This window comes from Budorcas taxicolor, chromosome 1, assembly GCF_023091745.1.
Source record: "Budorcas taxicolor isolate Tak-1 chromosome 1, Takin1.1, whole genome shotgun sequence".
NCBI classification, from domain to species: domain Eukaryota; kingdom Metazoa; phylum Chordata; class Mammalia; order Artiodactyla; family Bovidae; genus Budorcas; species Budorcas taxicolor.
The window spans coordinates 5277556-5294141 of NC_068910.1; the positions used below are offsets into that span (position 1 = coordinate 5277556).

The 16586-nt window shown below is 46.7% G+C and overlaps 1 protein-coding gene across 2 annotated transcripts in view; it reads right to left on the minus strand.

Moving 5' to 3' along the window:
- Positions 1-16586, minus strand: part of ATG7 (autophagy related 7) — a 266203-nt gene that overhangs the window by 181017 nt on the left and 68600 nt on the right. For both annotated transcript variants that reach the window (XM_052635718.1, XM_052635647.1), the window contains 5 exons: positions 14723-14881; positions 8717-8911; positions 7061-7264; positions 6504-6619; positions 860-935 (listed from right to left, as the gene is read on the minus strand). In XM_052635718.1, the coding sequence (XP_052491678.1) occupies positions 860-935; positions 6504-6619; positions 7061-7264; positions 8717-8911; positions 14723-14881 (750 nt within the window). The remainder of the gene's footprint in view (positions 1-859; positions 936-6503; positions 6620-7060; positions 7265-8716; positions 8912-14722; positions 14882-16586) is intronic.

Genomic DNA, 16586 nt, shown 5'->3' on the forward strand with positions numbered 1-16586 from the left:
CTCTCTGTGCCCATCTGGGGGTCTGTCCTCACGGCCCCAGGCAGGACTGTCGGGCACGCACACTGCTGCCCTCGGAGACGGCCCTCCTGCCACAGAGTGAAATACACACGCGCACAGAGCTCAGAGCCATGACTTCCCGACCAGAAAACCTCCAAAGCATGATCACAAACAATGGTGCAGAGGGAGCGCAAACTTAACCTTTCACTCTTGTTCACTCTCCACGGGATGGGCCTTCCTTAGGAAGCCTCAGATTCTGTTTCTGAAAAGATGTCCCACTTTTTGGTGGCACTGTGTACTTCTGATGGTCTCACCGTGCATGCCTGGAAAGGCTGCTCTTTGGCTAAGGGGCAGCATCTTTACTGAGGGCTGTGATACTCTAGGCGCGGTCGCCGAGACCTTTCTATACGCCACTTCTCATCTCTGCCGCTACCAGCTGAGGTCGGAGTTCCGGCCCACATTTTACAGATAGGAAAACTAAGGCTCCGAGTTTGGTGACATGGCCAAGGGAGGCCACCTTAATAACTGCAGGGCTGGGATTGACGCTGCTCTCTAGTTGGCTCCAGAGCCCGTTCGCTCTCATTCTACTCCACCCGGGAGCCCCGAGTCAACACGAGAAATGCTAAATCAAGACTGGATACTAGTGTTCGTCCAGGGTTTCTTCTCATCACCATTCTACAGCCCGGGATCCCCTCCCGGTGCTCATAAAACACCGCCACTGAAATTCCAAGGAAGCAGGAGCGCCAGGAGGGTGGAAGAGAGGTGGGCTGGGAGGATGGCATGGTAAGATGACCCCCAAATACTTCCCTGCTGCACCACCGGGAGGGGGCCTGGAGTTGCGACTTCATTTCCACTCACTCACCTGGTGAGGCACGAGGCCGAGGGACGTTGGTGGCTCATTCATGCGGTCGTCACTGCTGCTGGCAATGGCGTAGCCCCTGAGAAAGGGAAACGGTGAGAGCTGCTCATTTCAGAGAAGTTTATGTTTAATTCCCGTGAAGATGATCGAGAGGAGGTCCGTGGAAGATTTATAAGGATAACCGAAACACCCTTCGCTAGGCAGCATAAGCCAGGGAAACAAAAAAACTAATTTTCCTGGGAGGAAGGTAGAAGAATAGTTAAAAAAAAAAAAAAAAAAAGCTTGTGTTTTGAAGTTAGAAAGACCAGAGCTTGTGGCCACAGGCTACTTGCCGATAAATATTAATTCTCGTTGTCTGAAAGAGTCTTGTAAAACACCACAGCACATTGTTGACATTTTGAAACAGAAACCGTTTCGACCTTAACTTCTTGAGGTGATGTACCTGCTACTGATGGAGGAAGGAGAAAGAAAAGTGAGGAATTAATGCAGCAGAACGGATGCGCTCCACCCCAAACCACAGGGCGGAGTCTCCTTACGTCACAGAAGACAGCGACCCGGGCCCTGGTTTTAGCCTGTGGCAGCAACAAAGGTGGCCGAGCGGCCGGCGTGGGGCTGGTGTCAAGGACTCGCAGTCAGCTCTGAAAGATGTGATCCCAAATGCTTCCTGTCCGGGAGCCACAAGAGAACGCAGGTGCCAGGGAGATGACAAAGATGAGAGGAAGACAAAAAAGCTGCTTGTTTCCATTCAACTCAGAAGCAGGTATACTAGTTGTGTATGCTACCGACACTACAGAGGCCGTCTTTCCAAGCACACAGAAGAACTCTGACTTACACAGTAAGTGGAATGCGCATGTTGATTTCTAACAACTGGAAAAACAAACCTTTCAAAAATTCACTTCTTCCATGTCGGTATTACAAACAGCATATCTTAACAGAGTGCATAAAGACAGAGTTTGTAGCCAAACTGGGCTGAGCTAAATCCCAGCGTTACTGCTCACCAGCTATGTGAATTTCAGCAACATAGTTATCTTGGCTATGCCTCTGTTTCCCCATCAAAAATGGGACAAAAAAAAAGGAAGAAAGAAAATGGGACAGATAACAGTTCTTTCCTAATGTTTGCTATGAGGATTAAATGAACTACTATTTGTAACACGCTTAGAATAAAGCATAACACAATGTAAATACCATGTCAGTGTTGAAAATATATCAGATAAATCACAGTGTATCTGTCACACAGACAGATGTAAATGTGTTTGGCTCCAGTCTGACTTCCATACAACCTTGACACCACTGCCTCTAACAGATACTGAGAAACTCTTAAATGGTTGATTTTCTTTTTCTTTCCTTTGTTGTCTTTCCTTTCCTTTTCTCCTTCCCCCCTTTTTTTTTTTACATTCAGTTCAGTTCAGTTGCTCAGTCGTGTCCGACTCTTTGCGACCCCATGAATCGCAGCACGCCAGGCCTCCCTGTCCATCACCAACTCCTGGAGTTCACCCAAACCCATGTCCATTGAGTTGGTGAGCCATCCAATCATCTTATCCTCTGTCGTCCCCTTCTCCTCCTGCCCCCAATCCCTCCCAGCATCAGAGTCTTTTCCAATGAGTCAACTCTTCACATGAAGTGGCCAAAGTACTGGAGTTTCAGCTTCAGCATCATTCCCTCCAAAGAAATCCCAGGGCTGATCTCCTTCAGAATGGACTGGTTGGATCTCCTTGCAGTCCAAGGGACTCTCAAGAGTCTTCTCTAACACCACAGTTCAAAAGCATCAATTCTTCGGCACTCAGGTTTCCTCATAGTCCAACTCTCACATTCATACATGACCACAGGAAAAACCCTAGCCTTGACTAGACAGACCTTTGTTGGCAAAGTAATGTCTCTGCTTTTGAATATACTATCTAGGTTGGTCGTAACTTTTCTTCCAAGGAGTAAGCGTCTTTTAATTTCATAGCTGCAGTCACCATCTGCAGTGATTTTGGAGCCCCAAAAAATAAAGTCTGACACTCTTTTTAAATTAATTTTTGTCTCACTTTTATTTGCTAGAGGAAAGATGAATTACTTCTGTTGTTTGTAAGTCATAAAGGAAGATCTTCCTTGTTTGGAGAAGCAGGGTCTCTGGACCACAGCTGTGCTGGTTTCTGCATCCACGATGCAGTGAGCTGCAAACAGAGCCTACCACGAGGCCCAAGGCCAAGTCGGAACAAAACACACCAGCCTACTCCTTTCCTTCCTCTCACAAGCAAGCCTAATGCGGTAAGTGCTTAATACATCAAAAAGCTGAATAATCTGAAAACCATTTTTATAACTGGTGTGGCCTTGGTAGACTCGGTGGTTAGGACCAGCCCTCCCATTGAGAAGACAAGGTAAAGCCAGACTAAGTATAAAGAAAACCTGTGTTTGAAAGCATTGGAGAGTTCCCAAGGTAGGGGAGAATTACAAAGCCAAGGTACGTGGGAGGAGGGAAGCCCACAGAGGTAAGCCCACCTCCAAAAGCAGTGGCCACTGGATCAGAAGCTGAACAGTGATCCTGACTGACTCATGGGGCTGATGGTACAGTCTAGAGCTGAGGTCTGCCCATAGGGAGGAACCATGGAGAACATCCCAGGCTTCGAGTTGGGATCATGGCAGGGATACATCCTCAGACTAAGGGAGAGCCTGAAAACAGACAAGCGCTAACTGGATAAGATGGTCTAAGACGGCAGTCCACCTGGCCCAGCAGTTTGCAAGAAGGAAATGGAAGTCACAACATCTGTATAATTTTTCACATAACGGCCAGTACTCAGTCAAATAGCCAAGCAGATGCAAGAACTGAGGAAATTTCAATACTGATTGGATATGTGATAATATTAGGGAACTGCCTTTGTTTTTAAATGTAAAAACAGTGGAGATACATGCCAAATAGATACATTTTTATGACTGAAGTAGTATGTCTTGGATTTGCTTTAAAGCAAGTCAGTGGAAGAAGAAAAAACATGGACAGTAGTATAGATAAATGATGACCAGTCATGTGTTGGTAATTACTGAAAATGGATGGTGCATACAAAGGAGTTTTTATATATACACAAATGGCTTGTGTGTATGTATACACATAACATATATCTTTTTTATATATGTTTTATTTTTCCATAATAAAAAGGCTTTGTTTAAAAAAAAAACAGGTATATGAGGAGATAAAAACAATAGACAAGAGGAGCACACTCATTAGAGATCTCACATTAATGGGCATATCTGATAAAAATTAAAAGGAAAACATGATTAAGTGTTTTCAAAGAATTAAAAAAAAATCACAATTTCAGCAGAGAACAGAAGATGTGTAAAATAAGATCAAATTATTTCTAGAAATTCTAGAACTGAAACATATAATCATGAAATTTAAAACTCAGTGGATAGTTTAACAAATAGACATAGAAGAGAGAATCAGTAAACTGGAAGATAAGCCAAAAAGCAAACAGCCAGACTGAAGCAAGGAAAGACATAATGACGGAAAACACAGAAAAGAGCATTATCGGATTTTAACATACAGCTGGGGACTCAAAAGGAAAGAATCAAAGCAGAGGCAGAAGCAAGGCTTTAGGAGACAATGGCGGAAAATTTTCCACCGTGGGTGAAAAACATCAAGCTGTGGATTTAAGAGGCACTAGAAAGCACAATCAGAAAAAACACAGAAATAGGTATATAATAATAAATACAGAATTAGGTAAATATTTCCAAATCCTGAAAACCAAAGCCAGTGAGAAAATCATAGAAGCAACTGAGGACAGGGGAAGGGGGAGAAAATCCAACTGTACCAAAGGAGAAGCAATGAAATCAACACCTTGCTGCTCAACAAGGGTAACGGCAGCCAGAGACACAGGATTATGTTCTCAACATGCTAAAAGACAAGTTATGACCAACCTACACAGCATATTCAAAAGCAGAGACATTATTTTGCCAACAAAGGTCCATCTAGTCAAGGCTATGGTTTTTCCAGTGGTTATGTATGGACTGTGAAGAAAGCTGAGCACCAAAGAATTGATACTTTTGAACTGTGGTGTTGGAGAAGACTCTTGAGAGTCCCTTGGACTGCAAGGAGATCCAACCAGTCCATCCTAAGAGATCAGTCCTGAGCGTTCATTGGATGGACTAATGTTGAAGCTGAAACTCCAATACTTTGGTCACCTGACGCGAAGAACTAACTCACTGAAAAAAAACCCTGATGCTGGGAAAGATTGAGGGGAGGAGGAGAAGGGGACGACAGAGGATGATGGATGGCATCACCAACTCAATGGACATGAGTTTGAGTAAAGTCCACGAGTTGGTGATGGACAGGGAGGCCTGGTGTGCTGCAGTCCACGGGGTCACAAAGAGTTGGACACGACTGAGTGACTGAACTGAACTGAACAAGTCTAGAATTCTGTACATGGCAAAAATATTTTTCAGCATAAAGATAAAACAAAGGCATTTTTAGACAAACAAAAATTAAAACATCTTTGTCACTGGCATTTCTAAAGGGTATTCTCTCAGCAGAAAGAAAATGACCTAGGATGGAAGCTCAAGGACATAGAAAGAAAAGTTTAAAAATGGAAAATAATAGCAAAATTAAATGAATCCAACTATGTAACAATAACAGTATCTTCTAGTGTTTAAATATATACAGAATATAAACTCATTTTTAAATGAGTGTGTAGACACTGCTGGGTGCCTGCCCAATGTCCATTCTCCTTTCCTATCTTGTCACAGTTTCATTCAGAGACAATGTGCCCAGCTGAAGAGCCACATTTGTCTGTCTTCTTTGCAGTTATAAGGGCAAGGTCAAGTTATACACGAGTTTTAGAATCAATGCTTAAGTCTTCCTGGAGAGCCATTTAAAGGGGGTCAGCCTCGGGGACTCCCCTGGAGGCCCAGTGGTTAAGACTCCATGCTTCCACTGCAGGAGGCACAGGTTCAATCCCTGGTTAGGAACTAAGATCCCACATGCTGCAGAACATGGCCAAAAAAGGTGGGGTGGCGGCGGGGAGCCTCGGTTGAACACAGCTTGCATCCTTTGGTCATTCCCTTCCTCTTAACTGTTACACAGAAGCAGCCCTGAGGGCAGAGCTCTCATCCTGTGGCCACGGCAGGACAAGCACAGGGAAGAAAGCCAAGAGGGGCCGAGTGCGCGGTAAAGAAACACAGTCTCCGACGGTACATGGGAAGCCGTCTTGGTGCTTGCTTCTGAGCTTCTTGCTGCATGAGAAAAATAAAGCCTCGCCTCCATCTGACTAAGTCACTGAAGACAGATCTGTTACATACAGCCAAATCCAACTTCTATCATACGTGATTCATGTATTGCCTTTCAAATGCTTAGAGCTAAGAAGATCAAAATTAATATATTAACAGAATGAAAGCAGAAGGTCCTAAAGCCCCTGTGAAAATTTTTATCCTTCCTTATCATCAATTACCAAACAACCCTAGGAGAGTTCAGTTCTACAAGGACGCAGAGACACAGCTCCAAAGATCACATGACAAGTTTACCAACCGAAAGGATCAAACCAGGTTTTTTTTTTTAATCTTGTTTTTTGAGAGTGGAAAGGACAATACAATTCTCAGAAAAAAGTCAGACTGAGAAAAGGCCAAGGGAGATACAGAAGCTGTCTTTGTTTCAACAGCCATCTCTAAACGGGAAACTCACCCTTCTGGATGCTGCAGAACGGAAACCATCAGCTCCACTGCCAGGGCTCCGGCGATCGTGGCTAGTCCCGGGCGACTCACAGTGCACTGCTGGTCCAAGGTCCGGTCTCTGGTTGACTATGGAGAAACAGTCATGGACGTGAATGCAAAGTTCTGTTCCCCGCAAGGCGAGCTGTCAGGAGCATGCGACTTCTCCACGATAAAGCTCCATCACACAGCCAGATGCTCACTGTCGGCAGAGATCAGTCAGCCTCACATAATACCATGTCTTGTGAGTACCAAGAAAAACAAAATATACCTGTTAAGTAATGAAATGAGGTAATGCTCTAAAAACCCTCGAGCGCCCTGTAGACACTGGTGAGTGGGGCACAGCTGTTTACAGTCGATGATGCCAAGCAAGGCTCACGAGGGATAATGCCACCGCCCCAAATGAGACGATTTTTCTCTTTGTTAAAAGACAATATTTTAAACAGTCTTAAAGGAAAGAGCTGGGTCTCTTTGCCCTACTGGGCAAGATGGCTGTAGGAGATACTTGGAACAACAAAGAAATCTACTTACATCCCCTGGGGCCACCACGTCGTTGCAGAAGTAGCAGCCAAGTTTGTAGCCAGGAATGTTGGCAAACAGCGATGAGCTCAGGAGGTCGGCAGACGCCATGGGGTAGCTGGGACACAAGTCCCCAGCCCCCTGATGCCTGGGCTTCTTCAGGCCGTGTCTCATGACAACGAAGGTGTCAAATCCCAAGGCAGCGTTGATGACCAGCTGTGAGTTCCAAGGAATAAAGACCGGAGTTAAGAGACACTTACATTTTAGGCCATGGCTAACTCCATATTGGGTCAACTTAAAAAATCTGTTTCGTAATATGTGTTTGTGTTCGACTGTAATTAGAGTCTATAAGCTAATGTTGGTACTCGACCCCGAATATTCATTGGAAGGACTGATGCTGAAGCTCCAATACTTGGGCCACCTGATGTGACGAGCTGACTCATCAGAAAAGACCCTGATCCTGGGAAAGATTGAGGGCAGGAGCTGAAGGGGGTGACAGAGGATGAGATGGTTGGATAGCACCGCTGACTCAGTGGACACGAATCTGAGCAAACTCTGGGAGACAGTGATAGACAGGGGAACCTGGCATCATGCAGTCCATGTGGTCACGAAGAGTTAGACACAGCTTAGGAACTCAACAACAACGTTGCGAGCAGCTACCCAGGACTGAGGGCTTACTAAGTGCGGAAGACTTGACAAGAGGTTAACATAGATTCTCTCTCTCGGTTTTATTTAAAACTCCCAGCAAACATTTCTTATTTATAGAAGAAGATGCTGAAAGTCAGAAGGTTATTTCTACAACTTGCCCAAGGTTGCTTAGCTGGTAAGAGGGAAGGTATATAAAACTAAGTCTCCAGCGTTCTCAAAGCCCTTCTTTGCAGCATTATGCTGTTGTTTGTCGTTTCTACAGAGAATTTTTTTCATAAGTCTCATATTTTTCACTTTATATAATTCACCCTTCACACAGGTTTTCAAGGAAAGCTTCTTTTCATTTATAATAACTTCTGTTAGTCATAAATTGACTCATTCTCCCAAATGTCTGTTTACATAGAACACTGAAAAAATCAAAGAAAACTACACTGGAAAAGAAGACAAAAAATCACTCAGAATCTCACAGCCCCAACAATTATAATAATAGTTCGAGGTGTTTATTATTTTCTCTCTTGCCCATCCCCCTCCTTTCTTTCTCCCTTTCTCTTGCCACCCCCATTCTTTGATAAACAGACATGGATATCTTCATATACATAAACATCATTGACGTAAGATATATATCTATATCTTATTTAACTACGTAGTATTTTCCATCATATTAAAATTCTTTGACACCATAACCGGGAGCGGTTACATACTATTCTGTCCTGTGTACACACCCTGACTTACTGAACCATTCATTCTTTCGGCCCTTTAAGCTGTCACTGGCCCGACCGTGGTGAATGAGCCGGAGTCTGCGTCCTGTGGGAGCTCACATTCCACTGTGAGCAGAGTGGCCCCGCCAGTGCACGGGGCTCACAGGGTAACATCTGGGTTGCATGATGGTGCGTGAGGCGGACAGTCTGCGGAGGAAGCCCTTGGCCTCGGGTCAGCAGGCCACACAAAGACCCCTCTGCTCCGGAGGTGGGGGTAGACTGGGGGCGCACTCCACCCTGGGAGATGGGGCCCATGCTCTACCTTTCTCTTGCTCGCGGCAATGACGGCAGGCAGCCACCGGCTCTCCCGGGTGTCCATCAACAGGAAGACGACGTCGTGGCCGTCGATGAGCTGCTCCAGCTGTTCCACGTCCCTGCGGGCCTGCTCCAGGGTGACGCTGGAGAAGTTCACAGGGTGCCCCGGCATGGGGATGCTCATGTTGAACCCTCTGGCGTTCTGGGGACACACCCAGAGAGGGGGGGCTTCTGAGGCAAAGGGATGGGTGGGATCTCAGAGCCTGCAACTCCCCATCACCTTGAGCATGTGGGGTCACTTACAACCTGACATCTCCCCATCATGACCACGCTGCCTCAGCCTTCTGCCAGCTGAGCTCTCCTCCTTCTTCACCTCTGCGACCCAGACCACCTGTCCTGGCATCTCGGGTCCCTAAGGCTGGACAGGGCAGCAGAGACACACGGATCTAGCTCCAAAGTGGCAGGGGGTGGGAGGGAGGTACTTCCCCTGTGGACAGAAATGAACACTGGACAGAACTGTGTACCTTCGGCTCTTTCCTACAACCTGGGGCCAAGGAATGTCATCACAATGCCCTCGGCTTCCCCAAGGCCCTCGGTCCAGCCGGGCTGTCTCTCCACTTGTCCCCACATTGCCTTTCACTTTGCTTTTTAGTGTGGAACACCTCTAAACGGGATGTCACAACAGAAATAATTTAACAAATTCACCTAAGATTAGGATGGCTCAGAGTCTTGCCTTAATTTTCACAGGGGCTATATGCATTAAAAACAAACAAAACCCTCAAAACTGAAGAACTCTCCTTGCTGACTAACCAAAAAACTAGACTTAGGAATGTATAGATATTAGTCTGGTGGGGGTGCTGGGTGACAGCAGAGTGTTGTGCTGAAGTGAAGCTTCATTTCCTGTCCAAAAGCAGGAGCTGCCCAGTGACCCGGGTTCTCAGGACTCAGGACTTCTCATGGAGCCTTTGGAAGAGCTCTGTAACTTACCTTTCGTCCCCTGCTGGCTCCACAATGTGTTGGCAGATGAACTGTGAGTCACATATGCATGCCAGTGAAGCCAGGGACATGACTTTCCCCAGAAAAGAAAGAGTTCTAGAATCACAAACTCCACCCTCAATCCCCTGCATAGCACCTGCCACAGGGAAGCGTGTGAAACACCAGCTTTTTTATTTGTCAAAACCCCTCACATACCGCAAAAACAGCTCAGGGGACACAGCAGTAGCTCCCTTTACAAAGTAAAATCTATTCTGTAAATGGATGTTATTTTCTTCATTAAACCTAATATCTGGAATTCAAGAAAGGCACAGTAGCAATAACAGCGAAAATTTCAAAAAGAGTTGGGCAGGGGGGAAAAAACGGTTGCAGGAAAAGATGCCAGGCAGAAAGGACTTCAGTAAGAAGGAAGGTTCAAAACAAGTCCATTTTAACGAGGACACCACAAAGATATCTCTCAGGACCTCATAATTCACTCACTCATTCATTCATTAAGTACCGTGTATCTGCTGCATACCTAATACTGTAATGAACAGTAAGAAAAGCAACAACCACCGTAATAACAACAATAATACCTTACTGTCGTATTTGCAGTCGATGTGTTTTAAACGATGGTTGCTCAATCCACAAAATTATTGCCTGGGAATTTTAATGACACCAAGATTAAAGCGTAATTACTCAACCCCAATTCTGACCTTCTGAATAACTCAGACCCTCACCCCCATCTCCGTGGCTAACCTGAATGAATCTCTGCTTGCTGCAGCTCCAGGTATCGAGCCTGCAGAGGCGCACTGGCTCCCGGCCCACCACGGAGGCCACGAGTCTGAGGCTACAATTCAGCGAGCTGCAGCACGGTACTTTTCAGGCCTGGCTGCACATCAGAACCACCTAGAGAGCTGTCTAGATTCCTTACGCCCAGCTTCTTCCCTGGACCACTTCAACTGGAGTCTCCGAGAGCGGGCCCAGGGATGGATATTTTCCAAAACTCTCCAGATGACTAAAACGTGCAGCCAGGGCGAGCAATCATTTACAGCAAGTGAAGTACACGGACGGACCTCGCGGGTCCAGTTTGATGTGTTCTGACAAGCTGCAGATTAACCCCTGCACACGCCCCTCCAGGCATCTACTATTATCCGAGGCAACGCTCTCACACCCTTTCGCAGGCAGTCCCCAGGACCTCTACCCCAAGACTGTGAGAGCTGTGGCTGCCCCTCCCCCTCCCACCCTTCAGCACTGTCGGTTTTCTAATTTTAGTCATCTCGGTGCGTGTGCAGGGATACGTCCGCATGGGCCTGATTCACACCCTATGATGACGACTGACGGTGCTGAGCCTGACACGTGTTCCCTGGCCACGCACGGACCTTCCCTAGGAAGCCGTGCTGGCCCAACCCTTCAGTCCCTTAAAAAAAAAAAAGGTTAGCCTGTCTTATTACTGGTTGGCAGAAATTGTTCACGTATCCTGGATATAGGCTTTTGCCAAATACATGTCCTGTGAGTAGTTCTAGTTTGGGCCAGCCTTTGTGTTCTCTTATTGGCATCTTTCGAGAAGCAGAAATTTTGAATTTCGAGGAAGTCCTGTTCACCCATTTTCTCACTTATGCTCCGTATTTCCGTGGCTCTAGGAGTCTCTGCCACCACAGGATCGCCAGGCCGTTCTCTTCCAGAAGCGCCTAGTTCCAGCTTTTATGTTTAGCTCTGTGGCCTCACTGGGGTGTCACCTACGGGCTCAGAGTGGCCATGAGGTCTCTCCCTTCTGGATGGCTGGGACTCCGGTGCCTTGCAGCCTGCAGGGGCTCTGGAACCTCATTCTGCCCACAGCAGACTCACGGTGCTTCCTGCCCAGATTACGGAGTGCTGCCCTGAGAACGTACAAAGCCTCAAGGTGCTGCTGCCCAGACACTCTTCTGGAATGCCTTCCCTGCACGACTCCCACAGGCCTGATACTCTGTCCTCAAGTTTCAGCTGCTTGGCTGCTCTGAATTCTCATCTCTGTTTCCTCAGCTCATCGAGACCAACAATACCTCCTTGGGCTCCCCGTGGGCTCTGACACGAGCTAAAACGTGCCTCCGTACAACAAACTGGGACAAACACTTTCTGAGCCCACAGTCTCTCACTGCCTGCTGGCCAGCATCTGCTGAGTCACTTTACACAACGTACCCGGGTGCAAAACCGGTAGATGCACCATGGCAGGAGAGCCAGTCCATCAGTCACTCATCAGGGTTGCAAACAGACGTCCAGAGACGGGCTTTAAAACCCTCAGTGTGGCTCTATAACCCTACATTTTATTGCCTCACCTTTGGGGGGGAAATGGAAACCTCAGGTGGTTATTTGATTGATTCAAGGTCAGTTGTTTTCCTACTCAGTGAATTCAACCCCAGGATCACGCATATTATTTGTGGCTGAGCCGTTCTTTTCAGGTCTTCTTCACTCAGACTAGCCTCCTGTCCAGGGTCTGGTATAAGGAGGGTGATGAGCTAGTCTCTGTTGAATGAAAAACTACACTAAATTGAACATACAAAGAGAATCACGTAAGCCTGGCTAGCCAATAAGTGAAACGGCTTCACAAGTTCTTTTCACAAATTTGATGCATTGCCCTAGAACTTAGGTGGGTTCAGCATTATCTACTATTTTCTAAACTTAATTAAATTATTTCAGGTTGTGCTGGGTCTTGCTGCTGCACGGGTGCTTCTCTGGCTGCAGCGAGCAGGGGCTGCTCTCCGTTTTGGTGTGTGGGCTTCTCTTAGGACAAGTCACCAGCGCTGGGGCACATGGGCTCAGCAGTCACGGTGCAGGGGCCTAGCTGCTTCATGGCATGTGGGATCTTCCCAGACCAGGGATCCAACCCATGCCCCTTGCTTTGGCAGGCGGATTCTTCACCACTGAGCCACCAGGAAAGCCCCTGTGTTACCTATTATTCCTTATAAGGCATGAGGGGTAAAAGTATACGAGACCAGGCTCCCCACAGTAAGGACTGCATAATCCAATAGGGAAAATGCAGTAGCGTGACGTAGGTGCTGGGGAACAGGCTTGATCCTGGTGGGCTGATGCTTTCAAAAAAAGGGGAACCTGAACTCTGAGGCCCAGCATGACCTGGCCCTTGCTGATGCCCTAGCTCCGAGTCTGTCTTTCTTGACCCCGCGCTGCAGCCAGCCCGACTTCCTTTCTGTCCACAGGGGTAGAGGCTGCATCCTACCTCAGGGTCTGCACAGGCCGCTCTGTCCACCCTGGTCTAGCTAACTCTCTCCCGCGTTTCAGGGCTTAGCTTCCTCAAGGAAGTCCGTTCTAGGTCAGGTGTACCTGCTAAACATTCCCACAGCCCCTGAGCTCCTGCTTTGTGCACCTACTGCAAGTGCAGCCATTCATGAAGTTAGTTTATTGGCCACATCCCCCACTAGACTCAGCTCCAGGTGAGGAAGGGGGAAGTTCATCTGCCTTGGTCCCCAGCCCCTACCACATAGCAGGCCTTAAATAAACGCACGATGAATGAGTAAGCCATAGGATAACCGAACAAATAAAACGGGGGGAACTGCACTGGGTCACAGACCACGGATAGGATGTGAGTGAGCAAAAATCTCAGGCAGAGCTCAGATTCTAAGCCAGGTCTGTCTCCGGTGATAGAATGGATTATTCTTCCTGACTATGCACTGCCCACCTCTAAGAGAATTATGTGTCCATGCCCTTAGCCACGTGGCTTTGCAGGATCTCCCACCAGGTAGGCAGGGCATCCAGACCAACCCCACTGACTTGGGGCATGGCCCTGTGACCTGCTCTGGTCCAATAGAGGACACTGCTGAGACTTTAAGAGACACAGGAAGTACTGGTAGCCTGACCCACTCCTTTACACTTCCACCTTCCATCATAAGGAGAGCAGGACCAGCTCACCATTGCTCCTGGAGCCTAGACTTGGACAGCATGACACACAGAGCAGACGAACAGGACTCAAAGCCAGAGTCTGGTCCAGCCCAGCCACTAAGTCCCGGCAAGCCCGCAGACCTGTGAACGTGAAATCAGTGTTCGTGATCGTAAGCCACTTGGACGCTGGGAGTGTGTGATGTGGAATGTTGTCACCGCAGAAACGTAACTAAGAGGTCTCCTCAGCGACGGGGTGTGACTTGTTCTTCTCTCTCTTGTCATCCAGCACCCAGCTGGGTACAGAGGGCTCAGTTAGTCCCACTGAATTAAACCTAAGAGATGACATTCTTCTGGTGAAACGGACTAAACGGTCAAAATCACTTTTAAAGCAAAGGCTGAGAATGAGTGAATCTAATGCTCAGTAACTAAAGAGAGAAACCCTAAGAAAGCAGGCTTCTTTTTTCTTTTTTTTCTATTTTTAAGCCAGGGCTGAGAGCCTCTTGTGGTACTTTCAGTAGAAGCAGATGCTTTGGGGGCACCTGAGCTAACCTCTGTCACACAAATCGACGAGGCATGCAAGACGCAGAATGTCTTCTGCTGGATAACCTCAAGAACATGGCCAGATGTTAGATCAGATGAGCTGAACGACTTGCCTCTCACTGTTTTCAAAGTAAATGATGGATGTCAAGAACAAGCAGCAGCCAGAGTGAAAGGCTCAATGTTTCGCCAGATCTTCCTTGTGCAGACTATTTCATTTCATAAACCTGTATTAACCATCAGGCATCCTGGCCATGAGGGAGGTAATATCCTACAGTGGATCCAATATCCAAAGTGGATAAACCCTTTGGAACAAGGCAGTATCTAAAGCTATGCAGACCCCCAAATCCCTCAACTCAGGGCTTTGTATCTTATGAAACATTTTTGTCATATAGTCTCCATGGTGGTTTCACAGTAATATATGAGGGGTTTATTTGTTCTTAAAATCCCCATTTCTGAGGTGAGCAAAGAGGTTCATGAAGAAACACACGATGGGGCCCTGGCAGTAAGTGACCGATGGCTGAGTCTGTTCCCCCCATCCCGTGGGGCCTCCTTCCCACATGATTAACACTTAAACACTGACAGGCCAGGCAAAAAACCCTGACCTTCTCAGCACCCAGCACCAACGTACCACTCCAGGGAATATCTTCTGCAGCCGGTCCGCTGCCGCCAGGGCCTTGGGCTTCCCACCCGCCAGGCAATCTTCAAATTCATACAGAGGCTGCCTCACAGGGTTGGAGTAGGAGATCTTGGCATTGTCCACGAATGTGATGTGTCTGACGCCCCAACCCTGCATGGAAAAACAGGAGATTATGGTGGGTTTCTGATGAACATTTCACAGGCTGTCTCTCTGGAAATCTCTAAAAGGGGTTTGGCTTTGGGGCAGCTTGGGAACCTGAAAACACAGGAAACGCGGGAAATTGAATTGTGCAGAGTCCATGTTTGACAGATAGAATGTCAACTTCCTTTAAAAGACGAAATAATTATACACCTGGTGCCTTGCTTCCTACAGCAATGAGACTAAGACATATGTCACTGCTGGTCTGACTAATACTTCACTATTTTTGACAATGGCACCAGAGGAAGCTTAGGAAGGTGAGTCCCTGCTGCTGTCTTCAGAGGACTGGGAAGGGCCACCCAGTGACCTCGCTTTCTCTGAATGAGTCAGTGGGCATACGTAACAGCGCATCCCAAAATTCACTCAAAGCCTGAAATAGCTCCATGCATTAATAAAAGTGACTTATAAGTTATTTCCAATTGTATAATACCATAGAAGATTCTGTACTATTTCTCAATGAGGCAAAGCCCTTATGAATATTCTGGAATGTAGGGGACAGCTCTACGTTCTCAGAAATAGCTTTCATGACTTCATCCATTTCAATTACATCTCAGAACTGAACAATTTTAAAGTTAGATAGGCTCCCTAAAATCTTTAGCTCCATTACTTTATTTTACAGATTCAGAAACCGAAGCCCAGAAAAGATACGTGACTCACCATGGGTCATAAATCTGGGTAATGGTGAGGAGGAAATGAGATGCCCAGGGTGGAGGAAAAGAAGATGCCTCCTTTCTGGGGGTGAGGTGGGATGTGTGTATTTCAGCAAATCACAAAGAATGGCCTAAGAGAAGCCCTGCTAGGACTGACTGCAGAGTCTGACTAAGAGTCTGATCTCTTGTCTTATTTCAATATCCTTCCATCAGTTCAGTTAGTTCAGTTGCTCAGTCGTGTCTGACTCTGCGACCCCATGGACTGCAGCATGCCAGGCTTCCCTGTCCCTCATCAATTCTCGAAGCTTACTCAAACTTATTTTCATAGAGTCGGTGATGCCATCCAACCATCTCATCCTCTGTTGTCCCCTTCTCCTCCTGCCTCAGTCTTTCCCAGCATCAGGGTCTTTTTCAGTGAGTCAGCTCTTCACATCAGGTGGCCAAAATACTGGAGTTTCAGTTTCAGCATTAGTCCTTCCAATGAATATTCAGGACTGATTTCCTTTAGGATTGACTCGTTTGATCTCCTTGCTGTCCAAGAGACTCTTAAGAGTCTTCTCCAACACCACAGTTCAAAAGCATCAATTCTTTGGTGTTCAGCTCTCACATCCAATACATTACTATTGGAAAAACCACAGCTTTGACTAGATGGACCTTTGTTGGCAAAGTAATGTCTCTGCCTTTTAATATGCTGTCTAGGTTGGTCATAACTTTTCTTCCAAGGAGAAAGTGCCTTCTAATTTCATGACTAAAGTCACCATCTGCAAGGATTCTGGAGCCCAAAAAAAATAAAGTCTGTCGCTAATTCCATTGTTTCCCCATCTATTTGCCATGAAGTGATGGGATTGGATGCCATGATCTTCATTTTCTGAATGTTGAGTTTTAAGCCAACTTTTTCACTCTCCTCTTTCACTTTTATCAAGAGGTTCTTTGGTTCTTCTTCTGTTTCTGCCATAAGGGTGGTGTCATCTGCATACATGAAGCTCTTGACATTTCTCCCGGCAATC